Below are 20,688 nucleotides of genomic sequence, written 5' to 3'. Positions count from 1 at the left end.
TTCAATATAATACAAAGAAACACAAACTGAGATTACGTTTCACTTATTAGAATGAGAAAGTTTAAAAGATTGCTAATACTCAGTACAAGCAAAGATATGGGAAATATGATGTTGAGAGGATAATTTGTCAGTATCCTTCTTTAGTAATTGAAGTTTTAGGTAATTTATTTTAACAGAAACATTCACATTAAAACTAAGGAGACAAGATAAGTTTAAACAATGTTGTTCCCTAACACAGTTTATAGTAATAAAGAGTCAACAGGGAATGAAATAGAGGACACTAATACACCTGAATACTAGTCAGTCTTTAAAAAGAGTAAAGTATCAATAGATAACATTATGCCTTCCTCTTTCCGTGGGAACTAAATCAAGAAAAATTAAAACAGCATTTAGGGATGACTACATACTGAGAAGTAGGCAAACGTCATGAACATTTCAGCAACAAAAGAAAAAAGATGTGATAGAGAACAGTATAAAGTGTATAAGCCCAGTTGTGTAAAAATATATTGATTATATTGGTATTTAAAATTAAATTTAAGAATACACAGAAAAAATATCTAGAATTATACGCTGAACTGGTATTAGTTCTTGTCTTTCGTACCTGGGACATCAGACCAGATGGATGAGATGGCTCACTTTATATACAAATACCCATATTTAAAAATGTTTAATCCAATGAGGATATTTTACAATTAAAAGATAATATCTGCAGAAAATAGAAAGACATGCTTTGGTTTAATCATACCTCAGAGCAAACATAAAATCCCAAATGCAAGAGAACTAAGCATTTTTTAAAAACTAGAAGAAAATGTTTACACTTGTATAAATAAAAATGCTTCTGCCTACAAAAGTTCAGAGCAAGTAGAAGCCATCAAATATATTAAAATGATACTAACAAAGTAAGATTCCATGTGATTAGTTTCACTAATAATGCAGACAAAAAATATAAGGGCAATATTTAAGTCCCTAAGGTAATTTATATTGTTTACCAAATCATATTTAAATGGTAACCTGTCATGTAGAAAAAAGTACTGCCTCCCTAGCAATAAAAGTACGGTCTCAAACAACTATTTAATTTACAAAAATAAATGAGTTCTAAAACTCAATGAGCACAAAACTGGAAAAACAGGTACACTTAAATACATTTCTGGTGGCCTTCTAAAATTTGTTTTCTAGGAAACAATCTAATAACAAATCTGACAAGAACTATCAAAACTGTTCTTTTTAATGATTATAAAATATTCTCTGATAGGTTAACTCTGCTTTGGGGCATACATGCCATGAAAACACTACTAAATAATTGGTAACACAATGAAAGGACTACCAAGACAGCTGTGCTGTACTTAATCATTTAGTCGTGTTGGACTCTTTGTGACCCCATGGACTGTAGCCCGCCAGGCTCCTCTGTCCATGGGCATTCACCAGGCAATACTGGATAGGTTGCCATCCCTTCTCCAGAGGTTCTTCCCAACCCAGGGATCGAACCCAGATCTCCCACACTGCAGGAAGATTCTTTATCATCTGAGCCACCCAGGAAGCCCGAGAAGTGCACGGCTATTCACAATACAAAGCTTCTCAAACATATACATACACCAAATAGCAGAAGAGTTAAGTTGTGGCACTAAGCCATAATGGAACAGTTATTTAAAATGAAAATTATGTAGACTAAGTTAAATTCAGAATAGTCAAACAAAAATGAAAGCACAACTTAATACAGATCTGCTGGTTATAATTACATAAAGTATGTATGTCTATGTTTATTGACAAAGACTAGGAAACCATGCAGAAAGATGTAACTTTATGATCTCTAAATTCTTATTTCTGTAAAGGTTTTTAAATTCATAATAGATAAATAACAGATCTCTAGAAGCTCTCTCAGAAAACAATATTTTGATGTTACATTCCAGTAACAAAACATATTTCACAAGTTTCAGTTAAGTCTGTAAAACATATTCCTTTTTCTCTAATCTTATCCAAACCTGCTCTAATTTTATTCATTAAGAAATATAATGTTTGCAAGGAGCCCTGGGATGAGAGACACCCAGGTGCCCCAGTGCAAAGGTTTCTCCCTTCAGACTCTGTAAGGACTTGGCTCACAACACCTACAACTTAATCTCTAATGCTCTAGGGACTCATTAATCCCCTCTAGTTAGGGTCACAGAGTAATGGCACCTCACCCCAAAGGTTCAAACAGGTACTTCCTTCAAGATGCCAGAGTAGGAGGATGCAGAGTTTGCATCTCATCACAACTAGGGCACCTACAAGGTGCTGGTGGGGGACTTTGAACACCTAAGGAGATGGGCAGAATCCCGGAGTAACCAGGGTCTTGGCTCTCAGGCCAGAATTGGGCCTGAGCTCCTGTGGCAGGAGCACCAAATTCAACCACTGTACTAACATAGAACTTCAGACCCCAGAGAATATTAACCAGCAAGAGATCCCCCAGAGGTCCTCATCTTGGTACCAAGACCTGGTTCCACCCAGCTGCCTGCAAACTCCAGTGCTGGATGCCTTAGGCCAAACAATGAGCAAGACAGAAATACAGACCACACCCCCATCAAAAAAAAAAAGACAGATATCCAAAAATATTGTACAGATGAAGGAGCAAGGTAATAACCAGACCAAATTAATGAAGAGGAAATAGGCAACCTACCTGAAAAGGAATTCAGAGTACTGATAGTAAAGATGATCCAAAACCTCAGATATAGAATGGGGGCATGAATCAAGAAAACAGAAGAAATGTTTAACAAGGACCTAGAAGAACTAATGAGTTGACTCATTGGAAAAGACCCTGATGCTGGGAAGGATTGGGGGCAGGAGGAGAAGGGGACAACAGTGGATGAGATGGCTGGATGGCATCATCAACTCGATGGACATGAGTTTGAGTAAACTCTGGGAGTTGGTGATGGACAGGGAGGCCTGGCATGCTGCGATTCATGGGGTCGCAAAGAGTCAGACATGACTGAGCAACTGAACTGAACTGAGAAGAACTAAAGGACAGACAGTGATGAACAACACAAAAACTGAAATGAAAAATATGCCAGAACGAATCAATAGAATAACCGAAGCAGAACAAATGAGAGCCTGAAAATAGAATCATGGTAATAACTACTGAGGAGCAGAATAAAGAAAAAAGAATGAAATAAGGACAGTCTCAGAGGCTTCTGGGACAACATTAAATGCACTAACATTTGTTTCATAGGGGTCTCAGAAGAAAAAGAGAAAGATAAAGGGTCTGAGAAAATATCTGAAGGATTATAGTAAAAAACAGCTAACATGGGAAAGGAAACAGTTACTCAAGTTCAGGAAGCACAGAGTTTCCCACACAGGATAAACCCAAGGAGAAACATGCGGAGACATAGTAATCAAACTAACAAAAATTACATTCAAAGAAAAAATATTAAAAGCAGCAAGGGAAAAGCAACAAACAACATACAAGGGAATCCCCATAAGGTTATCAGCCAATTTTTCACCAGAAATTGTGTAGGTCAGAATACTCTGCGAGGGTATATGTAAAGTGATGAAAGGGAAGACCGACAATCAGGAATACTCTACCCAGAACAGAACAGAGAAATCAAAAGTTTTACAGACAAACAAAAGCTAAGAGAGTTCAGCACCATCAACCAGCTTTAAAACAAATGCCAAATGAACTTCTCTAACTGCAAAACAAGAAAAAGACCAGAAAAATAAACCCAAAACAATTAAGAAAATGGTAATAGGAACATACATATCAATCATTACCTTAAATGGATCTGAATTACATGCTCCAACCAAAAGATACAAAATGGTTGAATGGATACAAAACAAGACCCTTATATATGCTGTCTACAAGAGACCCACTTCAGATCTAGGGACACATACAGATTGGAAGTGAGGTGATGGAAACAGACACTACATGCAAATGGAAATCAAAATAAAGCTAGAGTAGCAATGCTCATATCAGAAGAAACAGACTTTAAAGACTACTAAAAGAAGGAAGGACACTACATAATGATCAAGGGATCAATCCAAGAAGAAAACATAACAATTTTAAATATTATGCACCCAACACAGAAGCAGCTGAAAACAAAAGGCAAATGTTAACAGCCATAAAAGGGGAAATTAACAGTAACCCAGTAATAGTGGGGTACTTTAACACTCCATTTTCACCAATGGTCAGATCATCCAGACAGAAAATTAATAAGGAAAACAAGCCTTAAATGAAACATTACATCAGATAGACATAATTGATATTTATACGACATTCCATCCAAAACCAGCAGAATACACTTTCTTCTCAAGTGCACATGGAACATTCTCCAGGATAGATCACATCTTGGGTCACAAATGAAGCCTCAGTAAACTTAAGAAAATTGGAATTATACCAAGCATCTTTTTTTTTTACCACAACACTATGAGATTGGAAATCAATTACCGGAAAAGTAAAAAAAAAAAAACTACAAAAAACACAAACATGTTTGTTTAGTACTAAATACTCAAAAAGTCAGAGACGAAATCAAAAAGGAAATTTAAAAAAATAGATAGCAACACATGACAACATAAACACAGCATCTAAAACCTATGGGACACAGCACAAGCATTTCAAAGAGGGAAGTTTATAGCAATTCACTATAACCTCAGTTCAGTTCAGTCGCTCAATCGTGTCTGACTCTTTGAGACCCCATGAATCGCAGCACGCCAGGCCTCCCTGTCCAACACCAACTCCCAGAGTCCACCCAAATTCACGTCCATTGAGTCAGTGGTGTCCTCCAACCATCTCATCCTCCGTCGTCCCCTTCTCCTCCTGCCCTCAATCTTTCCCAGCATCAGGGTCTTTTCCAATGAGTCAGCTCTTCCCATCAGGTGGCCAAAGGATTGGAGTTTCAGCTTCAACATCAGTCCTTCCAATGAAAACCCAGGACTGATCTCCTTTAGGATGGACTGGCTGGATCTCCTTGCTGTCCAAGGGACTCTCAAGAGTCTTTTTCAACACCACAGTTCAAAAGCATTCTTTGGTGCTCAGCTTTCTTTATAGTTCAGCTCTCACATCCATACATGACTACTGGAAAATCCATAGCCTTGACTAGATGGACCTTTGTTGGCAAAGTAATGTCTGCTTTTTAATATGCTGTCTAGGTTGGTCATAACTTTCCTTTCAAGGAGTAAGCGTCTGTTAATTTCATGGCTTCAATCACCATCTGCAGTGATTTTGGAGCCCAAAAAAATAAAGTCTGACACTGTTTCCCCATCTATTTGCCATGAAGTGATGGGACCAGATGCCATGATCTTAGTTTTCTGAATGTTGAACTTTATGCCAACTTTTTCACCCTCCTCTTTCACCTTCATCAAGAGGCTCTTTAGTTCTTCTTCACTTTCTGCCATAAGGGTGGTACCATCTGCTTATCTGAGGTTACTGATATTTCTCCTGGCAATATTGATTCCAGCTTGTGCTTCCTCCAGCCCAGCATTTCTCATAATGTACTCTGCATATAAGTTAAATAAGCAGGGTGACAATATACAGCCTTGACGTACTCCTTTTCCTATTTGGAACCATCTGTTGTTCCATGTTCAGTTCTAACTCTCTTGCTTCCTGACCTGCACACAGGTTTCTCAAGAGGCAGCTTAGGTGGTCTGGTATTCCCATCTCTTTCAGAGTTTTCCACAGTTTATTATGATCCACACAGTCAAAGGCTTTGGCATAGTCAATAAAGCAGAAATAGATGTTTTTCTGGAACTCTCTTGCTTTTTCGATGATCCATCAAATGTTGGCAATTTGATCTCTGGTTCCTCTACCTTTTCTAAAACCAGCTTGAACATCAAGTGCTTGAACACTTTCTTTTCAAGTGTACATGGAACATTCCTCCAGGATAGATCTCATCTTGGGTCACAAATGAAGCCTCAGTAAACTTAAGAAAATTGGAATTATATCAAGCGTCTTTTTTTTTTACCACAACACTATGAGACTGGAAATCAATTACAGGAAAAATTTTTAAAAAACTACAAAAAACACAAACACATTTGTTTAGTACTACTCGAAAAGTCAGAGAAGAAATCAAAGAGGAAATTTAAAAAAATAGATAGCAACAAATGACAACATAAACACAACCAACTATCACCTCAAAAAACAAGAAAAATCTACAATAAACAATCTAATCTTACATGTGAAACAACTAGAGAAAGAAGACTTGGAAAACTCCACAGTTAGATCAGAGAATAAATGAAACAGAAACGAAGAAAACAGCAGCAAAGATCAAAAACACTAAAGCTGATTTTTTGAGAAGATTAAATTGATAAACCTTTAGCCAAACTCATCAGGAAAAAAAGGAAGAAGATTCAAATCAATAATGTTAAACATGAAAAAGGAGAAGTTACAGCTGACACTACAGAAATACAAAGGATCATTAAGAGACTACTACAAGCAACTGCATGCAAATAATATGGACAACCCAGAAGAAATCGACAAATTCTTAGAAAGGTATAACCCACCAAGACTGAACCATGAAGAAACAGAAAATATCAGTGGACTAACCACAAGTAATAACATTGAGACAACAATTAAAAATCCTCCAACAAACAAAAGTCCAGGACCAGATGGCGTCACAGGTGAATTCTATCAAACTTTTATTAGAGACCAGTTAGCACCTATCCTTCTCAAACACTTCCAAAAAATTGCAGAGGGAGGAATACTCCCAAACTCGTTCTATGAGGCCACCATCCCCTGATACCAAAATTAAACAAAGATATCAAAAAGAAAATTACAGACCAGTGACACTGATGAACACAGACACAAAAATCCTCAAAAAATACTAGCAAACAGAATCCAGTAACACAAAAAGGATCATACACTATGATCAAGTTTATCCCAAGGATGCAAAGATTCTTCAATATACACAAATCAATGTGATACACCACATTACCAAGTTGAAAGATAAAAATCATATGATAATCTTAATAAATGCAGAAGAAGGTTTTGACAGACTTCATCACCTATTTATGAAAAAAAAAAAAACTCTTCTGAAGGAACCTACCTCAACACAATAAAGGCCATATAAAACAAACCCACAACAAATATTATTCTCAATGGTGAAAAACTGAAAGTACTTCCTCTAAGGTCTAATAAGACAAGGGTGTGCATTCTCACCACTATTATTCAATGTAGTTTGGAATTCCCAGCCACAGCAATCAGGAAAGAAAAAGAAATGAAAGGAATCCAGATTGAAAAAGAAGTAAAACTGTCACTGTCTGCAGACAACATGATACTATACATAGAAAACACTAAAGATAAAATCTGAAAATTACTAGAGCCATTCAGTGAATTTAGTAAAGTCACAGGATACAAAATCAGTACACAGAAATCCCTTGAATTCCTATAAACTAACAACAAAAAAATAAGAAAGAGAAATTAAGGAAACAATTCTACTTACCACTGCAACAAAAAGAATAAAATACCTAGGAATAATAAACCTACCTATGGAGACAAAAGCCTGTATGCAGAAAACTGTTAAGACACTGATGAAGGAAATCAAAGATAACACAGAGAGATATATTATGTTCTTGGATTGAAAGAATCAATATTGTAAAAATGACTAGACTACCCTAAACAATCCGCAGATTTAATGCAATCCTCATTACATTACCAAGGGCATTTTTCACAGAACTAGTATAAAAATTTTTATAATTTGTATGGAAACAAAAAGACGCCAATTAGCCAAAGCAATCTTGAGAAAGAAAAATGGAGCTGGAGGAATCAACCTTCCTGGCTTCAGACTGTACACAATTAAATGAAGTAGAGATAGGTAACCTTACAGACAAAGAATTTTGAATAATGATAGTGAAGATGATCCAGGATCTCGGGAAAACAACAGAGAAGATACAAGAAATGTTTACCAAAACCTAGAAGAACTAAAGAACAAACAGAGATGAATAATACACTAGAAGGAATCAGTAACAGAGTAACTGAGGCAGAAGGAGGAGAAAGAGAGAAAGGACCTGAGATAATATTTGATGAGATAGCTGAAAAATTCCCGAACACTGGAAAGGAAATAGTCAACCAAGTCCAGGAGGCACAGAGAATCCCAGGCAGAAAAAACCCAAGGAGGAACACACCGAGACACATAGTAATCAAGCTGACAAAATTAAAGACAAAGATAAAATATTAAAAGCAACATGGTGGGGGGGGGGGGGAATGACAACATACAAGGGAACTCCCAACAGGCTATCAGTTGATTTCTCAACAAAAACCCTACAAGTCAGAAGGGAATGGCATGATATATTTAAAGTGATGAAAGGGAAGAACCTACAACCAAGCATATTCTATCCAGCAATACTCTCATTCAGATTTGATGGCAAAATCAAAGACAGATGGCCAACAAACCCAGGAAAAGATGCTCAGCATCACTAGTTATTAGAGAAATGCAGATCAAAACTACAATGATTTATCACTGGTCAGAATGGACATTATCATAAAATCTACAAACAATAAATACTGAAATGGATGTGGATAAAAGGGAACCCCCTTGCACTGTTGGTGGAAATATAAAAATTGATACAGCCACTATGGAGAATAGTTTGGAGGTTTCTTAAAAAACTGAAAATATAATTACCATATGACTCTATAACCCACTACTGAACATATACCCTGAGAAAATCAAAATTCAAAAAGACACATGTACTCCAATGTTCACTGCAGGACTATTTACGATAACCAGGAGATGGAAGCAATCTAAATGTTCATTGACATGTGAACTGATAAATATGCGATACACACACAAACACACACACACACACAATGATTATTACTCAGCTATAAAAAGGAATGAGGGAGGGGGGATCGGGATGGGGAACACATGTAAATCCATGGCTGATTCATGTCAACATATGGCAAAAACCACTACAATACTGTAAAGTAATTAGCCTCCAACTAATAAAAATTAATTGAAAAAAAAAATTTAAAAAAGGAATGAAATTGGGTCATTTGTAGAGATATGGATGGACCGAGAGTATGCCATACAGAGTGAAGTCAGTCAGAAAGGAAAATATCATATATTAATGCATATATATGAAATCTAGGAAAAGTGTACATAGATGAACCTATTTGCAGGACATGAACAGAGACCTAGATGGAGACAATGGATATGTCGACAGGGGGGGAAGCAGAGGGTGAGACAGAAGGCAGCGTTGACATATATACACTACCATGTGTAAAACAGATAGCAAGTGAGAAGTTATAGGGAGCACAGGGAAAGATGACGCAGACAGATAGGATGGGGTGGGTGGGTGGTTCAGGAGGGAGTTGATATATGTAAGCATATAGCTGACTCACTTTGTTGTATAGCAGAAACTAACAACATTGTAAAGCAATTATACTCCAATAAAATAAACTGGAAAACAAAAAAGACAACCTAGGAAATAGAAATAAACTTCTACAAATCATATAGCTGATAAGGGATTAATACCCAGAATATGGAAAGAACTGCTACAAGTCAACAATAAAAAAATCAAATAACCCATTTTAAAAATGTCCAAAGGAACTGAAAAGACATTTCTCCAAAAATGATACACCAATGCCATTAAACATGTGACAAGATATTTAACATCTTTAACCATTTAAGAAATTCAAATAAAAACCACAAGGAGACATTGTGAAAACAAATATTCACAATCAAAACAACAGAAAATAACAAGTGTTGTTAAGGATATGGAGAAATCTGAACTCTTGTGGAAAGTTTGGTGAGACTGTAAAACTGTAAAATGGTGTAACTGGTATGGAAAACATTATGGAGGTTCCTCAAAAAAATCACAAACAGAACTACTGTATGATATAGCCATCTCACTTCTTGGTATATATCCAAAAGAACTGAATGCAGAGTCTCAAAGAGACATCTGCACACTGATATTCAAAACAGCACTGTTCACATAGCCAGGAAGTGAAAGCAAACCTACCCTCCATCAGTGGATAAATGAATAAAAAAATGTGGTATACACACACCATGAATATTAGTCTTCAAAAAGGAAATCCCACAACATGGACAAATTTTGAAGTTATTATGTTAAGCCAGTCACAAAAAGATAAATGTATGATTCAACTTTATCTGAGTTCTCTAAGTAGTCAAATTCATAGAATCAGAAAGTAGAACGGTAGTTACCAGAGGCTGGAGAGAGAGGGAAAAGGGGAGTTGTTTACATGGGCACAGAGTTTCAGTTTTATAAGATGAAAAGTGTTGGTGATCTGTTTGTTTCACAATAATGTGAATATACTTAACACTACTGAACTGTATCCCTAAATATGATTAAGATTGTAAATTTTATGTTAGGTGACTGTTTTTAAAAAAAAAAAAGAAAAAAAAGACACATGTACCTCAGTGTTAACTGCACCACTATTTACCACATCCAGGATGTGGAAGCAACCTGAATGTCCAGTGATATATGAATGGGTAAAGAAGTTACGGTATGTCTCTCTCTCTCTCTCTCACACACACACATACACACACACACACACACACACACACACACACACACAGAGGAATATTATTCAGCCAGAAAAAGGAATGAAATTGGGTCATTTGCAGAGAAGTAGATGGACCTAGAGTCTGTTGTACGGAGTGAAGTAAGTTAGAAAGAGAAAAACAAGTATCGTATATTAATGCGTATATGTGGAATCCAGGAAAAAATGCTATAGATGAACTATTTGCAGGGCAGGAAAAGAGATGCAGATGAAGAGAATGGACATGTGGACACAGTGGAGGAAGGGGACAGCAGGATGAACTGAGAGATCAGGACTAACACACACACACATGTACACTAGTGGGAAGCAGCTGTCTAGCACAGGGAGCTCAACTTGGTACCTGTGATGACCTAGAGGGGGAGGACTGGAGAGAGGTGAAGGGAGGCTCAAGAGGGAGGGGATATATGTAATATGTATACATATAGCTGATTCACTTTGTTGTAAAGCAGAAACTAACACAACATTGTCAAGCAATTACACTCCAATTAAAAAAAAAAGAAATACACAGGGTTCAACAGTTCACCTCAGAGCTAAGGAATTTTTAAAAAGAATAAAACTACTTGTTTTATTAAATAAAACAAAACAACTACTTGTCTCACTACTTGTGAGAAATGTAATGATAATTTTGAAAAATTTCCACATTTAAACAAACTTCTGTGGTCCACACTATTTACTCATTTAGTACATAAACACCCTGAAACTTACAATAGCATCACACATACCTGATGCGATGACAGGCTCTTTCATAAGCTCCCTAGTTATTGGACATATAAATTCATCAGGAATTTCAGAAGAAAGGGTTTTCACCTTTGTCCTCAGTTCTTCAATTTTCCTCAGAACTTTACTACGCAGCCCTAGAGATTCTGAAAAGAAATTATTCTGTTAGGGCTTGAGAACTATCTATAAGCTTTATGCAAGTCTTCAGCAGAGTAAACTTTTATCTACTATAACCAAAAATCTTCAGAAATATTGTTTTACCACATGGAACCTTTTCTTTACAAATTCCTTAATGAATCTTTGTAGTACAGAATACTGTGTGATTAAAACAACTCAGCAATAGAAAGATTATTCTAAGTAACTTTAGATTCTGAAAGCTCCTCAAGAATTTCAGATTGCCCAAACACTCATATACTAGACAAAATCAGAAAAGGCTATTATATGGTAGAGAACAAAGTTTCCTAAAAATCATTTATAAAGATGTTCAGTTTAATATAAAAATTCCATCTTACATTTTTAAACATTATGAAACTTGGTTTATTATTTGCTGATTCTTATACAATGGGAATACCAGAGCACCTGACCTGCCTCTTGAGAAATCTATATGCAGGTCAGGAAGGAACAGTTAGAACTGGACATGGAACAACAGACTGGTTCCAAATAGGGAAAGGAGTACATCAAGGCTGTATATTGTCACCCTGCTTATTTAACTTATATGCAGAGTACATCATGAGAAACGCTGGGCTGGAAGAAGCACAAGCTGGAATCAAGATTGCCAGGAGAAATATCAGTAACCTCAGATATACAGATGACACCACCCTTATGGCAGAAAGTAAAGAACAACTGAAGAGCCTCTTGATGAAAGTGAAAGAGGAGACCAAAAAAGTTGGCTTAAAACTCAACATTCAGAAAACTAAGATCATGGCATCTGGTCCCATCACTTCATGGCAAATAGATGGGGAAACTGGAAACAGTAACTATTTTGGGGGGCTCCAAAATCGCTGCAGATGGTGACTGGAGCCATGAAATTAAAAGATGCTTGCTCCTTGGAAGAAAAGTTATGACCAACCTAGACAGCATATTAAAAAGCAGAGACATTACTTAGCCAACAAAGGTCCACATGGTCAAGGCTATCGTTTTTCCAGCAGTCACGTATAGATGTGAGAGCTGGACTATAAAGAAAGCTGAGTGCCAAAGAATTGCTGCTTTTGAACTGTGGTGTTGGAAAAGACTCTTGAGAATCCCTTGGACAGCAAGGAGATCCAACTAGTCCATCCTAAAGGAAATCAGTCCTGAATATTCATTGGAAGGACTGATGCTGAAGCTGAAACTCCATAACTCTGGCCACCTGATACAAAGAACTGACTCATTTGAAATCAAGACCCTTTGCTGGGAAAGATCAAAGGCATGAGGAGAAGGGGATGACAGAAGATGAGCTGGTTGGATGGCATCACTGACTTGATGGACGTAAGTCTGAGTCAACTCCAGGAGTTGGCGATGGACAGGAAGGCCTGATGTGCTGCAGTCCATGGGGTCGCAAAGAGTCAGACACAACTAAGCAACTGAACTGAAACAAAGCTCTTAATACAAAGTATTAAATAAAACTCATCTGTTTGTCCAAAACTGTACACGTATGCTTCATTCATCTGTAGTTTTATCTCATTTCAAAAATTAATTTTTAGTTTCAGGAAGATAAATGTAATTAGGTTTAGGAAGAGTAGTGTTATTTAGCTGTTTGTATTTTTATCAGCTGAGAGTTCTATTTTAGGTAGAGGATTTTTCTGGGTGAGGGTGGTGGGTAAATGGGTAGAAAAACAGAACTACATTTCAGAATGCCTCATAGTTTCCATAAATAGCCATATCAACTTTCTTTCTGATTGGAAGGTAATTCTCCACATAGTGTTTAAACACACTTTTACAACATCATGTCCTGGCAATCTTTTCAAGGATGTTTGCAAACTTCCTTGGAAGCTAATGTCTCCCTCCTAGTCAAAGGGCAGGTTTGTGTTCTAAGACCTACAAAGATAATGTTTTCTTCTCGGACTACTTTGCTAGCAGTCCCCTTATCATATTGGGTGGGGGGATCATAAATTCAGGGCTCCCCAGCTATGACACTATCACAAATTGCCTGCAAAAGACTTAGGGGCAGAGGGGAACCAATCTGAGCATGAAGCTCATGCTGCTTGCTGTCCCATGAGTAACAAACTGTTTACATCTATTTGGATTCACTGACTGTTATCTATGAAAGTGTGGGAAAAGTCAACCCAGGAACTGCCTGCATCTTAAGGGACATCCTTCCTATGGGATTCACTGAAACCAAATTGAAGGTTTTTAAAATAATTTTTTTAAAAAACATCACAACACATTTATAATTAGATAGTGATCATCTCATTTAAAGGGGTAACATATTACATGTAATAAGAATATAGAGGTATTTCATAGTCTAAAAAACGTACATATATTTTCCTGTCAAAAGTAATATACATGTGTGCTAATATTTAGAAGGCTTATTAGTAGAGGGTGTGAAGTGAAGTGAAAGTTGCTCAGTCATGTCTGACTCTTTGTGACCCCATGGACTATACAGTCCAGAATTCTCCAGAATACTGGAGTGGGTAGCCTTTCTCTCCTCCAGGGGATCTTCCCAACCCAGGGATCAAACCCAGGTCTCGCTCATTACAAATGGATTCTTTACCAGCTGAGCCACAAGGGAAGCCCAAGAATACTGGAACAGGTAGCCTATCCCCTTTTCCAGCAAATCTTCCCCAACCAGGAATCGACCCAGGGTCTCCTGCATTGCAGGCAGATTCTTTACCAACTGAGATATCAGGGAATCCTAATAGAGTCTGTAGAAACCCTATTTCAAAATGTATTATAAAATAAAAGGTTAAATTGTGTGTTATCCTGCCCAATTTTAATGTTGTTTAAAAATGCCCTCATTTACCAGCAGTTACCAAATCATATCCACAGAACTTAGCCCGAGGAAAACACCTCCTTTTGTAACTGGGGGTTGGAAGTCAGTGTTATTAAACTTAACTGCTCAGAAAGAAAAGACCCTTACCAGGTGAGGGCTAGCAAACCCTCAGTGTGAGTTAATGGGCGCTATTTCGTTATATTCGCTGTAACTCTGAAAAGGCATCTGGCTCTTAGTAGACGACAAATTAAATAGGCCATCAACTCTGTCCCCCTTATCCACCCCTTCCCAATGCTGGAAATGCTGCATAATTGAATTGATGGTGCCAAGACACAAATAATCATTAAAGATACAAAATTCCAAAAACCATCAACAAAACAGAAGTAACTGAGTTCCAGAGTAGGGGATGGGACATAGTTTAAAGCAGAGATTTGTATACACAAATAGAAGAAACACCTTTCTACTAGTAGCCCTCTTTCCCCCCAACTTTGTCCTGTAAATACCATCGCCAAAGCAGCAATGCCAGCACCAGCTGGAAGCAGAGTAACAGGAAAGCACTACTGCCTGGAGCTAACCAACCGTCACAGCCATGAGGCTGGTCACAGAGTCACCTCTGTACTGCCCTGAGACAGAACAGGATCAACAGCGTGGTCTCTTGGAGAAAAAAACATTGAATTCTTCATTATTTAAAAATAAATTTTATTAAACAAATTCTGACTAGAATGATCAAGAGAAAACAAGACATAAAAAGGAACACAAGGATTTTTTAAAGGATTTGGAAAAGATGATGATAGAAGCAATGTAATTTTTACATTTCTCTGAATCCCTTCATGAAAAGCAACGTGACTAGATAGCAAAATCAAATTCCACGGGCATTTACAACAAAACAAGGTAGCAAAGTATCTTCATGAGCCCCACAACATATTAATAAGTGGGAGAAGATAAACCACCAACATCCATAAGATCTGTAATTGATATCAGTGTGGAACCAACAGGACATCTGATAGGCCTGAAAAAAGGAGACCTCAAAATGCCCCACAAGTAACCACTGCAAAGTGGGGAGGTCAATTTAAGAGCAGTTGCTGGCCTGGAAGGGTATGTCCACTCCAAAAGACTGTGAGTGCACTGGCCCACACATTTAAAAGGTCAACTTCACATAAGTTGTATATACAGAAAAATTGGTAAATGTTTTATTACTTAACAGTATATGCAGTTAGGCAACGAGAGAAAATCTACATAAGGAAATATTACGAGGAATTGAAACATGAAACTTCCAAAATCTAAGGGTTTTAGGACAGCTGGTGCATAAGGTTTTAAAAAGCATTTAACATAATAATTTGATATTATAATTTCTAAATCAAAAACGATAAAAATGTTTGATGTGCTTTCATGGTTTCTTGGAAGGACAAGAGAAAAAGGAAGAGGAACCTCTGGGAAAAATCTCATTCCCAATTAAGAATCTATGATTGATAATTAGTTGAATATAAGGGTAAGAACTGACACAATATAAAACAGTTCCTTGTCATCTGTCATTCCATGCTTTTACCATTATATCATCTACAGCAATTCCACACTCCAACATAGGTAGCAATTTACAATATCCCAGAAGCCTAGGTATAAACAGAGGCCACACTGCAGTGCAAGTCACGTGGCTAGTCAATGGACTTAATGCTTGGCTAGTATCACATCTCAGACTTTCTTGCTCTTCATCTTTCATACTTTATGCCTTTTGGTTGCAATATTAAAGGCTTCAGTAGAGTTCACAAACTCATGGATTCACAAACGTCTTAAGACATATCTCTTTTAGTATCAAGGATCTCTTATACAAGGACATTCTTGATGCAAATATAGTAATACATATAGGGAGTTATTTTCTACCTAAAACTGTCTCAATTTTCATTAACACAATCCCAGAAAAGAACTATTACTCTAGGATAAAAGCAACAGATTCCAACAGATACTCAAATCTACAGCAAGTTCCTTTACTGTACATTTACAAAAGGTTCACTGAAAAAAGATGTGATAGACTGCTTGACTCCTTAAAAATAATTTTTAAGTGTCAGACATAATAGATAATATCACTTTGTTTCCTAACACTCCAATCAATACACTTCACTGCAAAATTAACTTTCTTTGTATGATGCTGCTGCTGCTAAGTCACTTTAGTTGTGTCCAACTCTGTGTGACCCCATAGACAGCAGCCCACCAGGCTCCTCTGTCCCTGGGATTCTCCAGGCAAGAACACTGGAGTGGGTTGCCATTTCCTTCTCCAATGCATGCATGCATGCATGCAAAGTCGCTTCAGTCGTGTCCGACTCTGTGAGACCCTATGGACAGCAGCCCACCAGGCTCCTCTGTCCATGGGATTCTCTAGGCAAGAATACTGGAGTGAGTTGCCATTTCCATCTCCATCTTTGTATGATGAATGTTGAACAAATTCATATTTATTCACATTCAAGTAGGAACCGCTTTAACTGTTGTACCACAAATGCAAATGCAAGTAAAATAGTTATGCATCACAAGAGTAAAATTCATTATTGCATACTCAATTTGCCTCTTAAAACACTGTTTTCTAGACTCAATTCCAATTCTCTATTACTCCAATTAACTGTTTTGAGGAATAGTCTGCTTTTTTCTTAAAGCTCAAGACTAACAGAAATTCACTGTAGCTTAAAGTAGCACTTGTAGAAGATTAATGTTAGCCTCTTGATCCTTTATAATTTTGCAAAAACTTAAATACTTTAGAATGATGCAGAAAAAATTTAATCTATTTACTTAATTTATTCTGTAATTTGTTGAATTCGCTAACTTTCCAAATCTTAAACACAAACGCAAATCCAATTCCTTACTTACTAGAGAGTATGCAACATTTGTTTCCATTTACAATAATGGTCTTCCTAATTCAGCTTTTAGACGATGGAAATTAAATTACATTTCAATTTTAGCTTGAGCCTGATAGTTGCAAAACTTATTTAATTGAACTAAAATTATCATAACTACTAAGCCCAAGACTCACCTTTTCAAAAATTATTTCAGGCCATTGACTTAATCCTGTATGAATTTCTTACACTTTATTTATCTGGCTATCACAGAACAGAATTCTATTCCTATTAATTGTTTCTACTATGCTCTCTTATGTTTTGCAACATTCTTTGTTGAAACCTAAAATTATTTTATATTGTCATGTGCTTCTCTGTGATAACGTATTGTTAAATTTTACTGTGAGAAAGGAATAAGAAGATTCTAAATTCACCAGAACTTTCATGAAGAAAGATTAAATTACAAATTATAAAGGAAATAAGTTACTAGAGATACAAAAACAACTTTCACAGTATGGTCTGAGTACAAAACCATTTGATTCTAAGTATTTTCACAAAATCATCATTCTGTTAACTTTTTAAAAAGCTTCCAAGACATTTAAGTATGTACACATATTGTAATTACTGTGTAATGAACGTATACACCTATACTTTAAAATGGTTTTCTGTAACAACACTTTTTTGTTATTTGACTCATTAACAATAAATTACCTATGGACATCCTATTTCCTATGCTTACTTATTAATTTTAAGATTTTACTATCGCATACAAATAATAATGTCGGGGGACACTATTAGAGCACAACACTAGGACTTCAAACTGTTTTTGATAAGGATGTAGTATTCAAAACACATGAACAACTCTTACAATTCAATAATAAACTGACAAACGAATTTTAAAGGGGGGAAATCCAAAGAAGATATATAACCAGGTTGCACTTGAAACTATGCTCCATATCATTAGGTAAACGCAAATCAAAACCACAATGAAATACCACTTCACATCTATTGAACACCCATAATAAAGAAGATAGCTAGAAAACAGTGTTGACAAAGAGGTGAAGAAATTGGAAACCTCACACATTGCTTGTGGGAATGTAAAATAGTATAGCTGCTTTGGAAAACAGTCTTGACAGCTCCTCAAAATAGTAAATAGTGAAAAAAAAAAAAGAATTTTTAATCATATACCCAAGGCAAATGAAAAGATACACAAAAACTCATACATACATATTCATAGCAACATTATTGATAACAGCCAAAAAATAGAAACAACCCAAATGTCCCAAATGTCCATCAATTGATGCATGAGTAAACAAAATGTGTTTCAGCCATACAATGGAGTATTATTCAGCCATAAAAAGGAATGAAGTACTTGTACATACAAAAACCCTGAGGTTAAATAGAAGAAACCATATACAAAAGGCCACATGTTGTTTAGTTTCACTTACAAAAAGTGTCCAAAATAGATAAATCTTATTTCTACAAGAGATAAGATTAGTGGTTGCCAAAGGCTTGAATGAGAAATGAATGGGGTTCTTTGGGGGAAAACAAAAATGTTCTGAAATTATATAGTGGTAGTTATACAATTCTATGAGTTGTCATATTATGACAAACCACTGAATTACACAGTTTAAAAAATGACTTGTACACTGAAAATTACAAAGCACTTTTGAAACAAATTAAGAAGATCTGAATAAACAGAAAAATATCCTATGCTTATGGATTAGAAGAATCAATACTGTTTAACATGACAGTAATCTCCAGTTTGATATATAAATAGGTAACAAGCACATGGAAAACTGTTCAACATCACTAGACATCAGAAAAATGCATATCCAAACCACAATGAGGGGCTTCCTTGGTGGTCCAGTAGTTAAGAATTCGCCTACCAATGCAGGGGACACAGTTTGACTGCTGGTCTGGGAAGATTCCACATGCCACAAGGCAACTAAGCCCATGTGCCACAACTACTGAAGCCTGAGTACCCCAGAACCCATCCTCTGCAACAGGAGAAGCCACTGCGGTAAGCAGCCCAGGCACTGCAACTAGAGAGCAGTCCCTGCGCAGGGCAGCTAGGAAAGCCTGTGTGCACAGCCAACAAGGACCTAGGACAGCCAAAAATAAATAAGTTTTTTAAAGAAAGAGATTACTTTAAAAAAAGAAAAAAGCACAGTTGCTTTAGAAAACAATCTTGGCAGTTCTTCAAATGCAAGCATAGAGCTACCATAAGACCCACCAATTCCACTCAAACAAGTTTTATATTTTTGATGCTGTTTGTATCTAGACTCCATCAATTCTCAAACACACATTTCCAGGACTGGGAGCAGGATAGAAAGGAGAGTACAGGAGCTGATGGACTATTTAATTTGTCATTGTAAGAGTCAGATGCTTTTTCAGAGTTAAAGCATATATAGTCAAATACTGCCCGTTACACACACCGAGGGTTTAGCTGGTAAGGGTGTCTTTTCTTTCTAAGCAATGAAATTTAATAACACTCACTCCCAGCTCCCAATCACAAAAGACTCTGTCTTCTTCTGGTTAAGTTCTGTGGATATAAATCAGTAACATTCAAGAAAACTGAAAATAGATGCCCACATAAAACTTGTACATGATAATGTTCAAAGTAGCATAATTTAAAAAACATTAAAAATGAGAACAATCTAAATTCAATCAACTGATGAATGGATGAGTAAAAGGTGGTAACTCATATGATGAAATATTATTCAGCTATAAAAATGAAGTACTAATATATACTACAACATTTATGAATCTTTGAGAACATGCTAAGCAAAAGAGGCCAGACACAGAAGGCCTTGACATTATATGAAATGTCAAGAATAGGCAAATCCTTAGAGACAAAAAGTAATTAGTGGTTGCCAGGAGCTAGAGAGAAAGGAAATAGGAATGACTGCTAATGGGCATGGGGTTTCTTTCTGAAGTGGTAAAATTGTTCTGGAATTACAGTTGCGATGGTTGTACATCTGAATAGTATACTAGAGTCACTTATTATACTACTGTACACTTTTAAAAGGGTGAATTATATTGCAACTTAAAAAACACATGTTTTTAAAATTAGTTACATGGTGGCTTTAATTACCTAAAAAAGAGTATGTAACATTTCTTTTCTATAATCTACTAAAAACATACTCTCCTTTATACAAAAGCATATTCCAGAATAACTTATGTGCTAGAATAAGAATACTAAGAGGAAACCATTAATGCAATTAAAACCAATCTCATAGTAAATTATTAAAAGTTGTTTTTAAGACTTTCTTTCACTAGTCTTACCTATTTTCAAATCATCAGCTAGACTTTCTTTTGTAAGATTCAATAATTCTCTTCCATCAATGTTATTCATTTTGAAAATATCAACGAGGTCTTCTAAACCTTCGGCACAAAGCCAGTTTGAGACATCATCCTCTGACCAATTTTCAGTAAACTGCTTTGGTTGATCTGGAATCTTTGCTTAAAAAACAAATAAAAGAACACTCAAACAAAAAGGTAAGCGAAATAATAAGCAAAAGTATATCCTTTATAAAGATTCTCTTGCGTCTGTGCTACATGGCTACAGTCATGTCTAACTCTTCGCAACCCTGTGGACTGTAGTCCTCCAGGCTCCTCTGTCCAAGGGACTCTCTGGGCAAGAATACTAGAGTGGGTTGCCATGTCCTCCTCCAGGGGACCTTCCAGACCCAGGGACTGAACCCACATCTCTTTAAGTCTCCTGCATTGGCAGGTGAGTTCTTTACCCCAGCACCACC

The 20,688-nt window shown here is 36.5% G+C and overlaps 1 protein-coding gene across 4 annotated transcripts in view; it reads right to left on the bottom strand.

The window, feature by feature from the left end:
• The window catches only part of WDSUB1 (WD repeat, sterile alpha motif and U-box domain containing 1), a 70,260-nt gene that overhangs the window by 18,015 nt on the left and 31,557 nt on the right, over positions 1-20,688 (bottom strand). For 3 of the 4 annotated variants that reach the window (XM_061135360.1, XM_061135361.1, XM_061135359.1), the window contains 2 exons: positions 20,216-20,392; positions 11,203-11,343 (listed from right to left, as the gene is read on the bottom strand). In XM_061135360.1, the coding sequence (XP_060991343.1) occupies positions 11,203-11,343; positions 20,216-20,392 (318 nt within the window). The remainder of the gene's footprint in view (positions 1-11,202; positions 11,344-20,215; positions 20,393-20,688) is intronic. The other variant, XM_061135362.1, reaches the window with a different exon arrangement.

Source organism: Dama dama, chromosome 33 (genome assembly GCF_033118175.1).
Source record: "Dama dama isolate Ldn47 chromosome 33, ASM3311817v1, whole genome shotgun sequence".
Taxonomy (NCBI): Eukaryota; Metazoa; Chordata; class Mammalia; order Artiodactyla; family Cervidae; genus Dama; species Dama dama.
Note: the sequence above shows the minus strand (reverse complement) of the source record. Positions and strands in the feature narration are given on the sequence as shown.